General features: G+C 49.9%; 2 protein-coding genes across 2 annotated transcripts; both read left to right on the top strand.

Moving 5' to 3' along the window:
- Positions 1-782: 782 nt before the first annotated feature.
- On the top strand, positions 783-3,013 carry LOC130125982 (kazal-type serine protease inhibitor domain-containing protein 1-like). The gene is made up of 4 exons (XM_056295358.1): positions 783-1,260; positions 1,418-1,578; positions 2,318-2,471; positions 2,702-3,013. The coding sequence occupies exons 1-4, from the start codon at positions 783-785 to the stop codon at positions 2,809-2,811; spliced, it is 903 nt and encodes a 300-aa protein (XP_056151333.1). The 3' UTR covers positions 2,812-3,013.
- A 14,788-nt stretch (positions 3,014-17,801) lies between these two features.
- On the top strand, positions 17,802-19,833 carry insm1b (insulinoma-associated 1b). Its single transcript, XM_056296399.1, has one exon. The coding sequence runs from the start codon at positions 17,802-17,804 to the stop codon at positions 19,374-19,376; it is 1,575 nt and encodes a 524-aa protein (XP_056152374.1). The 3' UTR covers positions 19,377-19,833.
- The last annotated feature ends 259 nt before the right edge of the window (positions 19,834-20,092 follow it).

Below are 20,092 nucleotides of genomic sequence, written 5' to 3'. Positions count from 1 at the left end.
CTGCACCAGGCAGAGAGTGTCTGACAGGGAGAGACACATAGGTCTCTGTCTAGAGCTGGTAAATCAGCACTTCCATGTCGTATTAATATGGATACTTGCACATTTGTTAATTTTACACTACCTAAATAATGTCGATCTTGATCATTTCTGTCACACGGACAGTCTTTCTTGATGGTTATGATGAATACACACACCGAGTGGGATTCTTTTATATGCTGTGCCATTTCTGAAGCCCCCTTGCCAGTCCTGCCCTGCCCAGGGCCACTGGCACATGAAGAAAGGCAGCAGTATTGTGAGGACAGAGAGAAGACACGGGCCCCAGTTTTAAGAGATGAAGTTCGCTCCCGTCGCCATCACTCTTTGCAAAAGCTGTTCCTTTGTCAGAGCGGACTTGGAGCGGATGACAAAATCTGACAGAAAGAGGGGGGGCACAGAAAATGACAAAACATCTCGGAAGGGGTATGTGGTGATTATAACAACAATAATACCAGAGTTTCGCAAGAGGACCAGGAGGCAAAGAAGACAGAGGGAAGCATTTAAAACTCAGAGGAGGGGCAGCACACAAACATCTAACCCCTGGGGGAGAGCCGAGGAGCAGGACTATCAGCGCCCCATAAAATGTGGTTTTAGTTTGTATTTTTGACGCACTGAGGTGGCCATTTTATGGTTCGACTCTGCAATCAAGGTTTCACTGGACTGTCTTAAAGCTATTACTCTTTGAGGTCAACAAGGGATAAGACTCGTTGTCTCATACTGTGTGTGCAGTCTAACAGATTGACACCATGGCCTGGCTTGGATTACTGGTCTGTATATGTCTGGATGTGTGTGTCCGTGCTGCCCAAGCAGTCCCACCACAACACCGTGGCTGGCTGCGCCTGTGGGAGGAAGGGGAGGGCTGCGGCGTGTGTCACCGGCAGCTCTGCCCGCCCGTGCACGACGGCTGCCCGGCGGGTCGGGTGAAAGACAACTGCGGGTGCTGCGAGCAGTGCGCTAACGCGGAGGGGCAGCAGTGTGACCCGGACGGGGCCCAGAGGTTCTACGGCAGCTGCGGAGAGGGCCTCGTCTGCCAGAGGAAAATGATGAGGAGGGGACGCAGAGGCGACGAGGGGGTCGACCCGGAACCAACATGCGTGTGCCGGGATAAGGGCCCAGTGTGTGGCTCGAATGGGTGGACCTACCCCAACCCGTGCCAGCTGAGAGAGGCCGCCAGCCGCGGCAGGGCAATGCTCGAGCTCTCGGGACACGGACCCTGTTACTCTGGTGACAGCATACCTTTCTTATTTCCATTAAAAGTTGAAAAGATGTTTGGTCTAAATCAAGTTAAAACATTTGCTGTTTTGCAGCTGTCTTCGTTTACCAATACAGAACAGCGTTTGTCTTAGTGCCGATTTTTAGATTCTCCTGTGCACCATCACAGCACCCCGCATTGTCAGAGGCCCCAAAGACCTGTCCAACTACACGGGGAATGACATCGTGTTTGGCTGCGAGGTGTCAGCCTACCCTCTTCCACGCCTGACCTGGAGGAAGAAAGGGAGAAACTACTTCCTGCCAGGGGATGATGCTCACATCTCTGTCCAGGTGAAGAGGACATCTGTATATTGCCACATACCTTTTGATGAAGTTTGACCTGATGTGGAAAATACACATCTGCACATTGGATTCATAATCATGACTCCATTCTCAACCTTTAAATCATGGCTTTTGTCAAAGAATGCTGACTTGATGGGGCGTCCGGGTGGCGTAGCGGTCTATTCCGTTGCCTGCCAAGACAGGGATCGCCAGTTCGAATCCCTGTGTTACCTCCGGCTTGGTCGGGCGTCCAGGTTGGAAGCCGAATGTGGGTATGTGTCCTGGTCACTGCACTAGCGCCTCCTCTGGTTGGTCAGGGCGCCTGTTCGGGGCGGGGGGGAGAACTGGGGGGAATAGCGTGATCCTCCCATGCGCTACGTCCCCCTGGCGAAACCCCTCACTGTCAGGTGAAAAGAAGCGGCTGGCGACTCCACATGTATCGGAGGAGGCATGTGGTAGTCTGCAGCCCTCCCCGAATTGGCAGAGGGGGTGGAGCAGCGACCGGGACAGCTTGGAAAAGTGGGGGTAATTGATCGGGTACAATTTGGGAGAAAAAGAGGGAACCCCCCCCCCAAAAAAAGGAAGAATACTGACTTGATGAAAATATTGCCGGTTTAAAACAATGCAGCAAATCACTTTGTACTTAAATCCCAAACATGGGTATTTTTCCACACGTGCTTCAAGTCTGCTGGCTTCTACGGTTTCATTCTTGAATACTCATCAGACTTTATCCCTTCCCCTTTCACAGACTAGAGGGGGTCCCCAGCGCTACACTGTCTCCACGTGGTTGCAGATCGAAGGCCTCCACCTCACTGATGCCGGGGTCTACTCCTGCATCTCCCACAATGCAGTGGGAGAGACATCTGCATCCGCACAACTCACAGTGCTGAGACAGGCCGAAGGTCCCAGAATGATAGACTCAATAATGGAGAGACTAATGGAGAAAACAACGTTTCATTTTGCACGTTTGCCGAGCATGTAGACTTCAGTTGGCAATTATTATCGATTTTTCTGAGCCGAGCTGAAAAATCGAAGGTCGATTCCTCAGCTCGGCTGTAAATGAATTGGTAAACTCAGGTCATTTGAGCAGCACATTCTCATCACAGTGTTCTTCTTCTGGTCTTTCCATCAGAGACAAAGAAGGGTCGTCGAGAGGAGCGGGAGAAGGAGGACCGTAGCTTTGGAGACCCGGGGGAAGGAAGTGAACATGGACAGCTAGAGTCCGGAGACTACTGGGGATAAATGTCCAGATTGGAGACAAGACAGGGAGGATAGTTCAACCAGTGGATGTGAATAATTGGGCCATGCATGGTGCTTGTTAGTCACAGCTTACGATTCAGTTATGAAATGAACAGATATCAGGTATAACACACACACCTACTGTGCGACTGCCTCTGTTTGAAACCGCTTTCTCACTGCACCTCAGAATGAGAATAAAGCCTTCATATCGAGTGTTGGAATATTTTTCTTCCTTTTTTTTTCTTTTAATAAATGTCATAAGTTTCCAAATGTGACCTGATGAATGATGAGCGAACAGCTGCCTGCACCCCCACGTCCTCCTCTGATCCTGACTTGGAAGTTCATGAAAACTTCATGGGGGGGTTTGAAACGTTGCTTCATCACACAACACAAGTGGGCGCCATGCGCCAATCGACAACCCCGTCCAGAGTACAGCAGCTGCTACAGGAAACTGTCTCTCATGATCTTCAACTTACAATTTGTCATCTCAAATGACCGAGACAATCCACAACCACGACGGAGTGCGACCAAACATCCTGTCCCGCTTTTCTCCCCCCTCGCCATCCATAAGGCACACTGTCAGACCTATGGGAGGTAAAAAGAGCGAGTGGGAAGGCTGGGGGTGGACACCATCCACGAAGTCTCTGTCTATGTCTCTCCATCTCTTTTCCCCCCCAAGTGCCAGCTTATCCTCCCCTCATCCAGCTGGACACATTGTCCAGCTGGATGAGGGGAGGATGTTGCATTATGGCTGAGGACCCCAGCCCCCCCCCACCCCAACCCTCCAGCCCCCCTCTGTCTGTTAGTCAATGTTAATTAAGGATTACAGCCCCGCATCTCATCACAAATCCCCTCTCCCTCCATCCTTTATGTTATTTTTTTTTCCATAGGACATATTTCTTTAACAACTTTCGCTTGGAGCTCGTCGGATGAAAAGGGAAATAAAAAGGTAACAACGACCAAACATAACAAACAAACAAACAGCTCGCGCTCCTGAGTGGAGCCAGAATGATGTCATGGGGGCATTTGTCCTCCTAGTGTGGAGGCTTCCCTTCCTCTGCTAATTACCTTGTACAAACTACAATCTGATAGGACGGATATGAGGCCCAAATAGAATTATTGTGGGCTAACAAAGAGATATTGAGATTCGGGGAATGAGGGAGAGACTGCAAGTGGGATTGAATGAAAGATGCGCGTGCGCGCACGCACACACACACATACCCACCCACACAACCACACAACCACTTGTCCTTCCCCTCCATTCCCTCAGATAGGCTAATGTTGTTACTGTGGTAATTATCCTCATTTGTGCCAGCAGCTGTGGAGAGCACATCGGTTGTTGTTCAAACTATACCCCTGACCCTCCGTATCTTCACATCTCCCCTTATATTATATATCCCCCCAATCTCATTTGGGGAAATTGTGTTTCTGTCCTTTTGTGTTTGCGGAGGGGCAATTGCATGTTTCGCATTTAAAAACGGAAAAGAGGGGACATAAAAAATACCCAATCTGCTTCAGTACAACCCGGCAGAACCAGTTTTGTTGAGGGGTTTTGGGTGGTTTTGGTGTTTTAGTGCTGAAGCGATCTGTGAGCACGCGTCAGAGCGCCGAGGGCGTCCGTGGAGCGTGTGTTGGGGCCACAAGGCAGTGTTCATGATCGTGGGGGGGGGGGGGGGCAACACGTAGAAAAGAAGAAGAGATAATGTGCATAGTTTCCATTTTTGAGTAAATCATGACTATCCCTCTGTTATGGCCGTCATTTCTGCTTGTCACGTTTCCAAAAGTAGTAAGGATGCAACACAAGAGGGCACCATTTTGTCACAAAAAAATAAAAAATAAAAATAAAATACTTTGTATTATGCTCTCCAGCTCTCACCTGTTTCATCTTTTAATTTTTACACGACTGCAAAAAAAAAAAAAGCCCTCGCAGAATATTCCTCCTAAAAAAAAGAAGAAGCACCTATCACGGTCCTGGTTTCTGATGTGTGATGACATGTTTATAAAGGGGCACCTTAACTGAAGAATACAAAACGTCCTTATAACCAACGCTTCACCTTTTTATTCGTGTGATGTTTATTTGAAAGCCACGTGAGAATCATTTCCCCCTATAGTGTTAAATGGTTCACAGTGTCTCAGATCTGCACACAGCAAACATGACAGTGACGACTGCAACAGGCCGCTTTACACGAAGCAGCCCCACTCTTTGAGATTGCCTCCTGTTTTATTGCGAGGGCCCGGTGCAGGCAGTAGACAACCTGTGCATTGCTAAGCCCTGTATCAGGCACTAAATGTCAGCCATAGCCTGTTTTTATTGACTGATATAGCCCAGTCTGCCCTTCTCCTATTCCTGGAAGCCATTGTTTAAGAGGTGGTTGTTATTGCTGGTGACCAGATGGGTTCTATCTCTCACAGGTCCGACTGGGGGTGTTTACCATGCACCGGGGCTGGGGATAACAGGTGAGCCTCGCATTGGCCTGTCAACCAATCAGAGCGCAGCAGATGTCTGGACGCAGCCTATAAACCTTTATTGGGACATGTGGGGGCTGTATGAAGTGCCAAGATGGAAGTGAAAACGGGAGTGGGTTTCATAAACACACTGTGTCAGAGTGTATTCTGTTAACCACTACTTCTATTTTTTTTTCTTTATTTGATGTGGAATTTATTGGAGATGGCCATCCGAGTCCACCATCGCCTTCTCACCAGCCCTGGGTCCTGGGTGTCCCATAAAGATTTAAATGAGGGGACTTCAATAACTCATCTCAGCGCAACGGAGCAGACAAACTCTCAAGGCGTTTCCGTCCTCCTCCTCGCATATACAGTCGAGACTGGCAAACGTTTCCAGGGAATATTCCTTTTTGTGTGACAAAATGTTCCCAGCATGAAGGAGAGCAAACACTGAACATTCCTCTCCCTTTCCAACGCGGGCCATCTTGAATTACCGCTGTTTGGTATCATGGCAACAGCAGCGGCGCGGATGGGACTTTTCTAAAAGCTTGAATCAATCCGCCTTAATGGATGACCTGCGTCTAGCATGCATGTGTGGATTAGTTTGGTCGAAGCACCTGTCCCCGTTTTGTCAACAACATATCAGGTTACCGGCCACACACTCCCTCACCTGGCTGACCCGGCTTCCTGCGAAACACGACCTGCTGGTCTTGCTTTTTTTTTCAATTTTATTTCTTTATCTTCAATTCAAATCCATATCTCCAGTTTTTTTCCTCAAGTAGCTGTCTCCAAATTACGACCACACCTCAAACCAAAGCACAAATATCACATGTTCCTGGCTGCACCATTTAGCACACAATTTAATATTTGAAACTTAAAAAACAGACACAACTGACATGTCAACGGTTAAACAAAATAACACGTCGATTAACATGCCATGAAATAGTTTAAGGCAGATCTATATGTATTATAACCTTTCAACGAGGATGCATCAAGTTCAACTTTGTTGTTATGTGTATTGGAATACACTGAAATTCTTGTGGTCTGGCTCGCTCTGCCTGAACACACGACACAAGGACAAAGGACACAAGAATAGTGTCACTAATGAGGACAGCTGTTGTGTGACTTTTTTGGATTTCCCCTCCTTTTTCTCCCCAGTTGTACTTTGCCAATTACCCCACTCTTCCGAGCGGTCCATGTCGCTGTTCCGCCCCCTCTGCCGATCCAGGGAGGGCCGCAGACTACCACACGCCTCCTCCGATAGACGCGGAGTCGCCAGCCGCTTCTTTCCCCCTGACAGTGAAGAGTTTCGCCAGCGGGACGTAGAGCGTGGGAGGATCACGCTATTCCCCCACCCCACCCCCCCGAACAGGCGCCCCGACCGACCAGAGGAGGCGCTAGTACAACGACCAGGACATATACCCACATCCGGCTTCCCACCCGCAGACACGGCCAATGCGCTCTGTCTATAACTGTAGTCCGCGGCAGTCGTACCAGTTTCCGGTTTATTGACGTATGCTATCGTAAATGGCATGTTGTTCGCCATGCCTACAAGATTTACCACGGAGAAGCCTCTATTCTAGCCTAGTTTATAGCCTAGCTTGGCGTCTGTAAACTTATAGTTTTTCTTCGTAGAGTTTGTAATTACTCACCGTTGTAATTGTGGCTGTAACTTGACATGTACAACCTGAAACCTTTCACCCGTTTGCTGGTGGTTGCAGGGGAAAGTGAGTCGAAAATTCTGTACACGTCATTGACATTTATCCGTGGTAAATCTTGTAAGCATCGCGAACAATATGCCACTGGCGATAGCGTACGCCAATAAACCGGAAACTGGTACGGCTGCCGCGGTCGAAACCGGAAGTCAGCGGACTACAGCTATGCGCAAGGACGTCCGACCAAGCCGGAAGTAACACGGGGATTCGAACCGGTGATCCTCGTGTTGGGAGGCAACGGAATAGACCGCCACGCCACCCGGACGCCCAGCTGTTGTGTGACTTTGGCGTGACCAGAACGACATGGGATCCTTGTGTTAAGTTCACAAATGAACGTTGATCCAGTATTGACCGCACATTTTCAACCGAGTAGCAAACGTTAGTCTACAAATTATTTACACAAAATCATGACGGTGTGGGAGTGCAGGAATGAGGAGACGGAGAGATCGAGTCCATTCCGTTTACTCGCCACACATAACAACACCGATACAGCACAATCTCTCCTGGCAACCAGCTAACCGCTAGGCTAATGCCAACATGGCTCCACCCCGGAAACTCCAAGCAGTGCCTACGTCAGCACTCCGAACGTCCGCCTTAAAGGAGCAGCAGCCCCTGGTGAACCTACCCCCAAATGTGTATCACCACAACTGCACGTTTGACACGATAAAATTCATGCTGAATAGAGATAAAGTTAGCTCGTCTGAATCATGTTTTTAGCTAGCCGACAACCCAGAAAAGCGAGCACTGAACAACGTTTATCAAAAGATTGATTTGTTTGAGCAGAGGTGATCGAGTATGTCTTACGTGTTTACATCGTCTTTGGCTTTTCCGGGACATCCTTCCTTTAATGACGCCACACGAGCAAATCCAAGTGACAGAACATGAGGGAGAGGCTAAGAGAAAATAACGGCGGGGATTCAGAATCAAAACCAGGAAAAAATATATTTTGACCGTTTTCTTACCAATAAGGATTATAATGTTATTTAATAAAAAACAACAACAAAATAAACATACATTTTTATATTCACTCATTCATATGTTTGCCAGGCCTCCCAGTTCTATGCAGATGGCACAGCTAAATGAGCGAGCGAGTAAGAGCCCAGGTTCACGAGGTGCTTCACATCTAAAAATCAAGTATTTCACGTTGTATTTCCCTCCAAATCACCGCCTGAACACTTGTCTTCTTTTGACTCGTGGTCCAGATCTGGTCCTAATGAGGCCTCTCAGGATGATTAGGGGGTTAAGCTTCCACGGCAGCTCAGCGGAGCGAGACTGAGGCCGGGCTTATCAACCTTCCAAGGACGGCTTGTACCTAATACCAGGCCCCAAAATGGGAGCGAGAACTCACCCAAGAATAGGAAGAGCCCATCCCTGAGCTTTACCCCTGATTAATGAGATTTGAAGATTATCTGTATTCCCTTCTATAAACACCAACATCTGTCTCTGCTGTCCAGTTATACGTCATGTATTATGCATGTCTATCTGGGGTGGGTGGAGGTATGGGAACTGGGAAATTAGGGGTGGCTGACAGGATATCAAGCGTGTCATCTTTCACACCAGGCAGATTCTTATTCCCCTTATCAACGCAGATCTCTCAGCAGACTTTCTCATATCATATTATTAGAAAAGAAAACCTCTGATTACTATTAGCGTCTTTCATTACAAACCCTGGCCGATGCTTATTTCGGAGCATTCAAGTGCACCCATCACAGCTCATGTGTTTAACCATTAACCAGTGTTCAAACAAGGGCCATCACGCCTGCACTACCCAGAGGTATCTTCCTTCTGAGTCTACTTCAGGGCTACAAACATTCATTTATATGTCAGGGACCCAGAGCAGGAAATACTCCTTTATTTTATCCAGTGGACATAAGGCACTCTATGGGCACACATCGCCTTATGGAGGCTCATACCGGGGGGCTCGCTACTTGTTTGTGTTTATTGTCATCTCCGTTATTTCCCTGATGATGAAACGATTAGCTAGCGACCGTTGGGCTAACAACAAAGCCTGAGGAGTGATGGATGGGTTAAGTGATAGACTCAGGCGGTTGGTTGGGGGCTTTGTCTTGGATCTCTGACACCTTCTATCTTGTGATCCGGGCAACCCCCCGACCAACCCACTGTCCCAACTGAATCCCCAGATTCACCTCAGTTACCCCCACCAGCTGCCTCTGACCCGTCACCATAGCCTTGCTACTGCTTGCCATGTGCTGGGAGTCAAAGCCCCCCCCCCCCCATCACTCATCAAAATGGACCCCCCACCCCCATCACCCGCCCAACACACTAAATCCCAATCAATTGCTTGGCAGACAGAGATGGATTGTGGCATCCACGACCCTGTACCTTTTTTGAAGGCCCCTGCCTTCCAAAGGGCTGCTGTCACTGACACATAAATGATAGAGGTGATCATGGGCACAGAGAGCAGTTCACGTCTGGCGACCCTGGAAGGAAGTTTTCATCAAGCAACACACGGAAATGCTGTTTTCTTTTTAGGGACAACCATTTCATTGCGTTACTGCAAGTGGGAAAGAAAGGATGTCAGGGTATGTGGTAAAAAGAAAAAAAACACTGATGCTACACCAATACATCTTATTGTTGTTATTGGTTTATTTATTTTCAACATGGATGAACAAGAAACAAAACAAATAACCATGGAAAAATGCATACAACAACAACAACAACAAAAGTAAATGAATAAATAACAAGTCCAAAAAGAGTCAACGAATCAAAAGTCATTGAACGAACGGTATCGAGTAACATATTGGGCTGGTATAATCTGCACCTCTGCAGGTTTCTGCGTCACCGTCTGCTCCCCTGTTTGTGACTTGGACTCGATTATTCAAGCCACGCACAAGAAAAAGGCCCCGCGTGTGCCTCCTTTGCCCTCCATTCATAATTAGTCTCGACACTCTGCCTCCGCATCATCGTGCACATCTGAAGGGCGCGTGTCGAGTGGCCCCTCCGACTCACACCGCCGCAAACTGACTGCGTCATTCACATGTGGGCCCCGACAGCCGATATCCCCGCTCGGACACGGAATAAGCCTACGCGACGCCGCGGGACTATACCATCGGCGGCGGAGGGAGATTATCAGGTATTCACGGCGAGAGGGCCATTCACATGTAGATTGGTTCTTCAGAAGAACCGCGGATATACAATTTCCATTTAGACAAGGTGCGCGCGCACACAAACAAAGAAAGGCCCGTGAAACAAGACATCGGCTTCTTCATTTGATTAACTAATCACAGTCTTTGTGATTTCACTTCGGAGGCCCTGAAGAGCGGCGCTGGGTCGCGCGCCCTGATTAGCCTATGTATGATTGCCGCGACTATGGCGCAAATCAATTCAAGTAACTTGACCCCATACACTACCCAGTGGCTATGATTAAACACAATTAAGAGACAGTGGGGTTTGTGTCTGTTTAAACTCTCTGGGCTCCCGACAGAAAGCCGCGGTCTCTGATCAACACCACGAGTTCGAGTAGGGCGTGATTAGGGTCTGTAAATCTGCCTCGAGTGCGGATGTAGGGTGGCTGTGATTACCTTGAATTTCCAGGTACATTCAGCTCCGATGGCTCATTGGTGGAGTCATCGTCTGCTGTTAAGTGAACGGGAGGTGGACCGAAAGCGTTTCACGTTATTTCTGGCGTATAGGGGGCTGAAGGGGGAGGGGGGGATTCGTGTCCGTGGCTCGCTCGCTCGTCGGCCTTGTGACTCAAGCCAAAGCACACCTTCACCTTCTCCCCACCTCTTCCTCGCCAGCCCACTTCACCGGGGCAGGTCACGCCGGACGGAGCGCAGCAGCGTCTGTGGGGTATCATCTGAGGCCCGCGCACCAACTCCACAGCCCCTCTCCAGGACTGATAGAGCTCATTATGCAAACTGCTCCCAACTCCCGCCGCATAATTACTCCTTAATTAATTTGAGTGAAATCTTTCATCTGTCTGTGTCCGGCTGGCATCTTCCTTCCATTTACAACACGATATTAATTTCAGAGGGGGGAGGGGTGGTGGTGGTAGCCAGGCTGATGAAAAGGCTGATATAATTAATCAAGTATCTTTTTTCCCTCGTTTTTCTGAGGGAATAATAATAATAAGTGTGATGAGCAGGGTCTGATTAACCCTATTATACTGCCTAATTAGGGTGATCATTTAATAATCCAGGAAACAGCACAATTATAAGAGAATGCAAATTATGCAATCTAATGAAGAGCGGGCCAATTTGGGGAATTCTTTGTTTGGAAAATGTGGCATTCCAAAAAAATTTAAAAATATCATACATCACATAGAGGTGATTTGCTTGTTGTATATCTAAAGGGGGGGGCGCTCATATACTTGAGCCGTTAAATCACTCTCGACACTTGACACCTTTGTCAAGACCCCTTTCTATCTCTCCATGGGCTGATGAGCACGTCAGCGGAACAAAAATGTTTTGGGATGTCCTTCTACAGGACACATAACTTACATCGTTGCTAGCAGTCACCGGGCAACCAGTTCACTCCACAATGAAAGTGGAGTCTTGGTCCTAGAGGTTAGAGACGCGGGCTTGTGACCGGAAGATCGCCAGTTCGATCCCCCGGACCGGCAAGGAAAAAAACGTGGGTTAGCGGGTGAATAAATGGTGCTCTCAATACCCACGGCTGATGTGCCCCTGAGCAAGGCACGTAACCCCCCCCCCCCACAACCAACTGCTCCAGTGGAGCTGCTCAGTGTGCACCAGTACTGGGCAGCTCCCGGTTGTGATTGTGTAGCAGGGCGCTGCTGAAAAAGAGCACACCTGCTCCGCGCCCTAACCTGGGCAAATAAAGGATAAAAAAATAAAAAATTACCATTCAAAATATTTTCATCAAGTCAAATCAATCATAATTATTTGTACAGACCCTGCACACACTTCAGTCGTAGATGGCTTTAACAATCACACGACTTTCTGCTGTGCAACGTACCACACTCCTTATCCCATTTGGAGGAGAGAAAACTCCATGGGGAGAAAAACTCTTCCGTAGCAACACAAAACACACTGATGATAAGGCGGAAAAAGGATTATCCAGACTATTATCTAAAGAATATATATATCAATGGTTCAGCTCAGCACAGTCATTTTCCAGGGCCGCCCCACAGCGAGTCAGATCCACCGGAGACTTGTGACTATTCATGAGGCGCGCGTGCGTCGCCCCGGGGTCTATGATGGGGCTGGTGGGGGAAAAAAAGTTCACGCACGTTTCTTTTGTCACGCGCGGCCCTAGGCACAGAAAGCAGCTGTTTATGGAGTCAAAGGCAGGGATCAGCACCACGGACAGCAACCGCCCTGCTGGGGGTCTCCCAAGATGGCGCTCACGGAGTGGACGTAGCCTGAGTCCCGGGTGGTCATCGAAAACAGATATTTTGAGCCTATTGTTTCAATGAAGCACGGTGGAGCCGAACCGGAAAAAAAACAAAAACCAAAACGTTGAGCTCCGTGTTCTACAAATGACATGACGATTTGAGTCTGACTCTGATGTGTCTTTTGTTCTTTTGTTGGCTATCCCAGCTAAACCCGACAGCAGCTTTACCGGTATAAGAAAGATGGGCGTTGCGCAGCTCTGTGTGTGTCAATAGATAAAAGATGGGGCCCATTAGGTCGCTGAGGGTCCATCTTTTACGGCCCTGGATGATGTAGCTGCTGTCCAAACGTTCATCGAGAGAGTGGTGACCTCATGTAAGGGGACCGGCAGAAATGGCCCTGATTTCACGTCTCTTATATTCGATCATCGCCGCCATCACAGCCTCCGGTGACCCAGCGAGTAACAGAGGACGGAGCTGGTTGTATCGTTCTGCCGTTGTAACGTGTGGGGCGTTCGCGGACTCGTAGATACGCGCCACCGCCATGCTGTACTGTGTGCGCCGGGTTGCCTGTAGGTGGCTTCTACACACTACACTTCTACACTTCTTTACAGTGCCACAATATACGCGTGCACGGGCGCGCGCGTATACACCCGTGTACATCAACGCACCCCCCCTCTCCTCCCCTCCTCCCCCCCACGGTGCAGCTGTGCCCCGGAGAACTCTTGTCGGGTAATTGAATGAGCCGAGGCGGGGGGAGACCTGCGGCACAGAATCCGACGCCCGCTGGCCTTATTATCCGCCCGCGCGCAGCCCCGCCATCCGCTCATGAATACGGAAACGACTTTGATGGACGTCAGAGGTGAAGGCGGAGAGGGGCGACGGGCCGCGGCGCTGTTAATCAGCGCCCACATAGAACAATCGCTTTATCCACCTCCGCGTCCCAAAGGTGAATTGGTGTTTAACATTCCCGGGCATGCCTCGTGACGGGGGACTCCACCTCCAGCAAGGGACACTCCGATGTTTCTGATGGGCGAATTACGACTAAACACACCCCAGGGATTCGAAACAAAAACACAACAAAACCCTGATATGCGGGGAAACTCGACGTTGATACGATGCTATTCCGCACCAGCCTCCACAACACAGGGCGGTTCAGTACTTCTGGTGTGCTACACGACTCGTGCCTGGCGCTGTCCGCGTGATGCGCGAGTATGAAGGGGGACTTTCCGCATCAAACCGAGCTCGCGGCCCCATCATCTGAAGCGCACTACAGTGGATGAAGGACGGCTCCTCCGCGGCCTGCGCAGTCCAGCAGGCCCCATCTAGATGCTGGGGGACCGGGTTCGTGTGATTTGTCTGCGGGCTGACCTCTCTGCCAGCAGCCGCTTTCAGCCGGAGTCTGCAATAGCTCATATCTGTGCGTCCTTCAAGAAGAAGAAGTAGGCCCATGTCAGGGCTGCTCGTTGGTACGCCTAAGACTGCCAACAGGTGGTTCAGGAGTTTTTCTTTAGCAGATGCCAGTCACAGAGAGTAGCAAACGTCTTGCATTATCTAACGTATCACAAAACACTGCCATCGAGTCCAATGACATCTGGGCATCTCTCCGCAGAGAGCAATAGAGACTTGATTTTTTTTCTAATAGATCCTTGTTGTGCAGAAATCCCTGCCTTTACTGATTTCTCTCTGAAACCTGTCGATGCTGTAGCAGAAACCATGAAGACTGTGTAACGGCATGAATCAGCTTCACCTCTATATGCTGTCCATGTCCCCCACTGGTCCATGATCACGATGAAGGAGTCTTGTAAAGGAAACGTAGAAATGTACATTAGATTAGCACGTGGTGAGCTCCGCCTCAGCTGCAACACGTCTCCAAAGGGGACGCTAGGGAGCCCTTCCAGCAAACAGTAGGGCCTTCAAATAGCATGGGAATATTTCGTTTCTCTCTCTCTCTCTCTCTCTCTCTCTCTCTCTCTCTCTCTCTCTCTCTCTCTCTCTCTCTCTCTCTCTCTCTCTCTCTCTCTCTCATAAGCAACAACATATCGAGAGTTAAAACCCCTCCGTGGCTGCAACAGGGTGCTTCTTTATAAAACTGAATGTTACCCCGGATTGCCTTAAAATGTTGCCTCGCAACTACACCCGTCTCTTCTCATGGGTGCATATCTTCAGTTGACATTTCAGACCAGAGGTAAAGTCAAACAAGCTAATGGTAGTCTTAGAATAGAATAGAATAGAATAGCATTGCCGGATTGGTTTAGGGACAGCCTACATCTGTTTTTTTAACAAACCAATCCAGAACTATTTAAAACCAATCACTTCATGAAATTCTGGCACTTTTGTTCGGGCATTTTGTGGTCTGCACCATTGCCCTGTTCTCCATGCTGGCTTGTGTCCACGTAGAGAACAATGGCTGAGTCAATGGCAGCGCCGCATCCACAGTTAGCCTGATTACGTTTGGGCTGCTCGCTGGCTCTCTCCATGGTGCTGAAATATCTGCTCGATCGGATTACGGAGAGCCAGAATGTGACCCAGGCTAATCCATTACAATAATTGATTGACAACGCGTTGAGGGTGGCCATGTCGCAGCACCAATTATAGTCATGTCCTATAGCATTTTCAAGCTGCCTTGGCTTGGCAGGATACGTTGAGAGAACCATTCATTTTGGCAAACTCGGGGGGAGAGGGGAGGGGGGTTCTGGATGTCTGACGACAACTGGGACAGAGTCAACACAACCCTGATTGTGAAACAACCAGATTTATCCATACGCTGCTCTAAAGCCATCGCTGATGGCCACACGAATCGTCACATGACGCCCACATTTCCTTATCCGAGACCTCCGTTTATTTCCCCCCTCTACAAGAACAAGACTGTTTCAACCTGTAGGTGGTGCACTGAAGTAGGGACCGGGCTCTCAGCCACGCGGGGAATGGTTCCGCCTGCCTATGGTCAAATATCACACCGGCCGAGCAAAGCAGAATATACGTAACACATTTCATTCCCCACGTTACCTTTTATAATTTACTGGTGTTACATTCAAACTGTTAGCTGGAGGTTAAAGGTCGGGGTGACATACAAAGTCCTGTTACTTCAGATAACGTTGGTGGTGGCGGCGGCGGCAGTGGCGGTAGTAGGGAGGGGGGGTAAATGACGTCACAGGAGGCGGTGCGAGCTGCAGCTGTATGCTAATGAGGCGCTTCCCCTCGCGCAGCGCGGAGCACGCGCCACTGAGCAAACACGCACATGCCGACCGAGGCCGCACCGGCCCACGCGCTGCTCCAGACACGACGTCCCGGGGCCGGAAGAGGAAGCGGTTAAAAATACCGTCAAATGCCGTCCAGTCCTCACGATGCATGACCGATATGAATATGAAACAAACACAAACAAGTGTTAGAACAAAGAACCAAATGGGAAATGAATGACTTGAAAAGAGGCGACTTGTCAGAATCAGAAATTAGACGTTTAATTTAAATGTTAACGCGCCGGGAATATGATCCGGTCTGGTTTGCATATACCACGAATTAGTGTGTTGACGTGCTTATTTTGTGTTGTTTTCTGTGTCAGAATTTCACATTTGTCCGAAAGTAATGCTCAAACATGGCAGCCGAATAGCACCCAGACCAGCAGCTGCAGACAAAGCCCTACATTTTCCTTAACACGTTTCTTTCTGCTAACTCTTTCTACCTTACGCCCTCTCCCTCTGGAAAGTCATCCGAAACAGGAATTATTCAGCCCCTTTTCGATCAAGCGGAGCAAACTGCTGGAGCAGCTTCAGCAAACTATGTAAACAAACCGTGCAAACTAACAACGATAAAAAAAGAAGTGATATAACGGTGTGCGTTCAAGCAGGTGATAATGAATCGGAGCAGAGAGGCCCACTAAAAGGCCCAGGCCTTGTCTCAGCCCCGATTGTGTAATTATTTGACTTGGTCATACTGCAGCTTTATGCAAATGAGGGGAACAATACACGACGATGGAGATTAATTCCTCACCGGCCTCCGAAAGAGGGAAGAAAAATGTTGCCTATTCCCTCTGCGATGCCGCAGGCCAGCCTACATTTAACTCTTTACTGCAAGGGTCCCAAACGCAGGACAAGTTATTACACAGCTTCACTGTCTCCTTTGCGGTGGCTGCGAGTCTTCATAGTGGGAAGAAAAGAAGAAAAGAAACCCGCTGAAGTTGTCATGAAGTCGTGGCGCACGTCGGTGCTGCTGTGACGTGTTTGATTTGGGACACCGGTGCGTTCAGAAAGAGGGTTTAGAAGGAGGACGCACAAAGCCCTGAGCTGCGCGTGGCGGGTCTGTGTGCAGCCCGGCAGCAGGCGGCGAGCCCAGGTTTTGGAGGACGCGCCGCGCAGCATTTCACAACACGAGGAGCCGCGCGGGTCGCGGCCTTCTTTGTCCGGCGCGCCGATTACGCCCAGCGTGCGCCTCGCCGCGGGCCAGATTGGCCCGACGAGTCCCGTCCCACAGCGAAGAGGTCAGCTCGCCTTGCAGACAGAAAGGGCTACCCGAGCCCGGGCAGACGTGGCCATTGTTGCACCAGAGAGCAGAGGGCCCTGCTTATTACTTATGTATGCAGCGAGATGTCTGATTTATATGTCGAGTTAAACTACCGAGACAGACGCGTGCCCCCCCACCCCCCAAAAAGAGCATTGGATCTAAGTAGGGGCTATGTTGCACACGGTGGCCCCCAAATTAAGGATCTAAAACTAGCGGGTTCGTATGGGTAGGCCTGCCATGGTGCGTAAAGGTCACGGAACAGGTTTGGATGGCGGGTGGAAAAAACCAACTGAACCGCGCAGCCTCGTAAACGAGGGAACGCACGCGGAACAGTCAACAAGCCGAAATTGAACCGCAGGCATGTCTTCTTTCTTTTTCTTTTTCTTTTTTTTAATCGATCCGCATCAAGTCTACTCGCCGGTTTGAACAGCACCTCCAACGTTAATCTAATGAAACGCGGGTTTGGGTTTAACCAGGCCTCCCTCGCTCGTTGCCATCTTTATTGTAAACTCTGAAGATTGTGGCAGTGACGGACATTTCCTTTTGGCAGCCCCGTGGCCCCCAGAGGAGAGCCACAAAGCCGTGGCACGTGCGCATTTGTATAGGGAGCCGTCAGACCGTAAAAAGAGGAGGGCCCGGCGTGTGCCTCCGCCGGGGAGGGGCCGCGCGCACACATTAATGTAATAAACCGCAAGTACATCTGCTAAGCTATCTGCACATCCTCCAACGAAATCCACCAAACCCGGGCTCTGAGCCCTCCCCCAACCAAATCCGCTGGGATTTTCGGTGCCTCTGATTGGTCGGGGATACTGCAACAGGGGGCGAGAACAATAGCATCATCCCGGCATAAAAAGAGTGGAGCTATGCCTTTGAGACGAAAACATTTCAGCAACAGAAGGATCGATAGTGGAGAGATTAAGTCCCATAAACTCCTAGTGTGGCCATAATTCAACAAACCTGGATACTCGAGACCTCGCCCACCTCTCCAAAGTGCCTTTCCGCCACAACTCGCAAAGATGCCCAAAGGATTCCTAGTGAAAAGAAACAAGAAATCAGCACATGTTTCCTATAGGCCTCGGTCCGATGAAGATGACTCCCAGGAGCAACCCACCCCAGCTGCCTTGCGGTGTCCAGCGGACTCCGCCCCGCCGGTCTCCGTGGCGTCCAGCCCGGACCGCGCCGCCGCGTCGCCGCATCTCGCCGCGGACGCGCCGGTGCCGACTCTGGAGAAACCGACGCAGTTCGGCAACCCGGAGGTGGTGTACCAAGCCCTGTACAGCCCCACCCGGCCCATCAGTAAGGAGCACGACAGGGGATATTTTGAGCGAAGTTTCAATCTGGGCTCGCCTATTTCTGCCGAGTCATTCCCTACGCCCGCCTCCCTCTCCAGCCTGGACCATCTCCTGTTTGCTCCCGTCGATCTGAAAATCGGCACCAGCAACAGCAACCGAAACGGCACCAGCAGCATCAGTAGCAGCATCAGTAGCAGCAGCAGCAGCAGCGGCGGCGGCGGCGGCGGCAGCAGCAGCAGCAGCAGCCTCAGCAGCATCAGCACCAGCAACAGCATCAGCAGCAGCATCAGCAGCAGCATCCCCTCCACAGCGGCCGGCAGCAAAAGACCCGCAGCCGACAGCAGCGCTGAGCGCAAGGCTAAGCCAGCCTCCAAGAAACCCAAAGCCATCAGAAAGCTGAATTTCGAAGACGAAGTGACCACGTCTCCCGTGCTCGGTCTCAAAATCAAAGAGGGACCGGTCGAGTTGAAACCCAGAGCGCAGTCGTCGGGTGGAAGCAAACTGGGAGAGTTTGTCTGCCAGCTGTGCAAGGAGGCGTACGCCGACCCTTTCTCCTTAGCCCAGCACAAATGCTCCCGAATAGTGCGGGTCGAGTACAGGTGTCCAGAGTGCGATAAGATGTTCAGCTGTCCGGCCAACCTGGCCTCTCACCGGCGCTGGCACAAACCGCGGGCCCCCAGCGCACCGGGGATGAGCGTCAAACCCGAAACCGCCAAATTACCCAACGGCGCCAAGACCACCGCCGAGGAAGCCAAAGACGCGCGAGCCGAGCCGCCGAGCGACAGGGACACCCCGAGTCCGGGTCTGTCCGAGTCCGGCTCCGAAGACGGTCTGTACGACTGCCAGTTCTGCGGGAAACGGTTCAAGCGCCAAGCATACCTAAGAAAACACATCATGGGGCACCAGGTGCTGCAGAAGAAAATGCTGGAGGAGCGCGGATTCCAGAGCAACGAGCGAGCGGAGGAGCAGGCTCCGGTGTCGTCATCGTCATCATCATCATCATCATCATCATCACCATCATCATCATCCGCCTCCACCGAGGAAACCTCAAACCAAAGTCCCCTTAACCTAAGCCCCGTGGACTGCCTGCTCTGCCCCGTGTGCGGGGAGAATTTCACCAACAGGGCCAGCCAAGAGAGACACCTGCGTCTCATGCACTCCTCCCAAGTTTACCCCTGCAAGTATTGCCCCGCTACTTTCTACAGCTCGCCGGGACTCACCAGGCACATAAACAAGTGCCACCCCTCGGAGAATAGGCAGGTGATCCTGCTCCAGATGCCTGTGCGCCCCGCCTGCTGAGGAGAAGACAAACACACTGGTGCCTTCGAAGGGGAAATGTGGCTTTGGAAAAAAAAAAACGAAAAAAAAGAAGAAAAAAAAAAACAAAAACAAAACAAAAACAAAACAAAACCAAAAAAAAAAAAAAAAGATTTAGCGATGCTCATTGCCATATACTGTAGGCCAATAAAGGCAGGGAAACTTGGTGTTTTAACTGGTATTTAATGAGGTGTCTCTTTTTCATGCCAATCAGTGATTGTTGAACGCTTCTCTATATCTTACGTATAGGCCTATTTTGAGATTTTCTCTTTTCCTTTCTCAAATTAGTTTATCAGAAGGATACAAAGCGTTAGTTTGACTGCTAAAAGGTATTTTTCTAGTACAGCACACGTGCTCAAGTATAGCTTCTAGACCTAAGAAATGTTTCTGGATTCCCACGAGTTTGTTTCTTTGTTTCTGTTTGTCAAAGCCCTTTGAAGTCGCCGACTGTGACGCGTCACTGTAGCTGGATGCTGGCGTGTGAACGAAAGACCTTATCAAAGTAATAACGACAAACACGAAGAAAAGACTGACGCATTCCCTTTCAGTAGAACCACAAATGCCTTTAGAAACGAATAGCCTACACATAGACACACACATCCGATACCCGCTGTGTAACTGCCTTAAAAAAAGAAGAAAAAAAAAGAAAGAAAAAACGTCAACATACTATAGATTGTTTTAATTTTGAATGCTGGCAC

Source organism: Lampris incognitus, chromosome 16 (genome assembly GCF_029633865.1).
Source record: "Lampris incognitus isolate fLamInc1 chromosome 16, fLamInc1.hap2, whole genome shotgun sequence".
Classification (NCBI taxonomy): Eukaryota; Metazoa; Chordata; class Actinopteri; order Lampriformes; family Lampridae; genus Lampris; species Lampris incognitus.
Note: the sequence above shows the minus strand (reverse complement) of the source record. Positions and strands in the feature narration are given on the sequence as shown.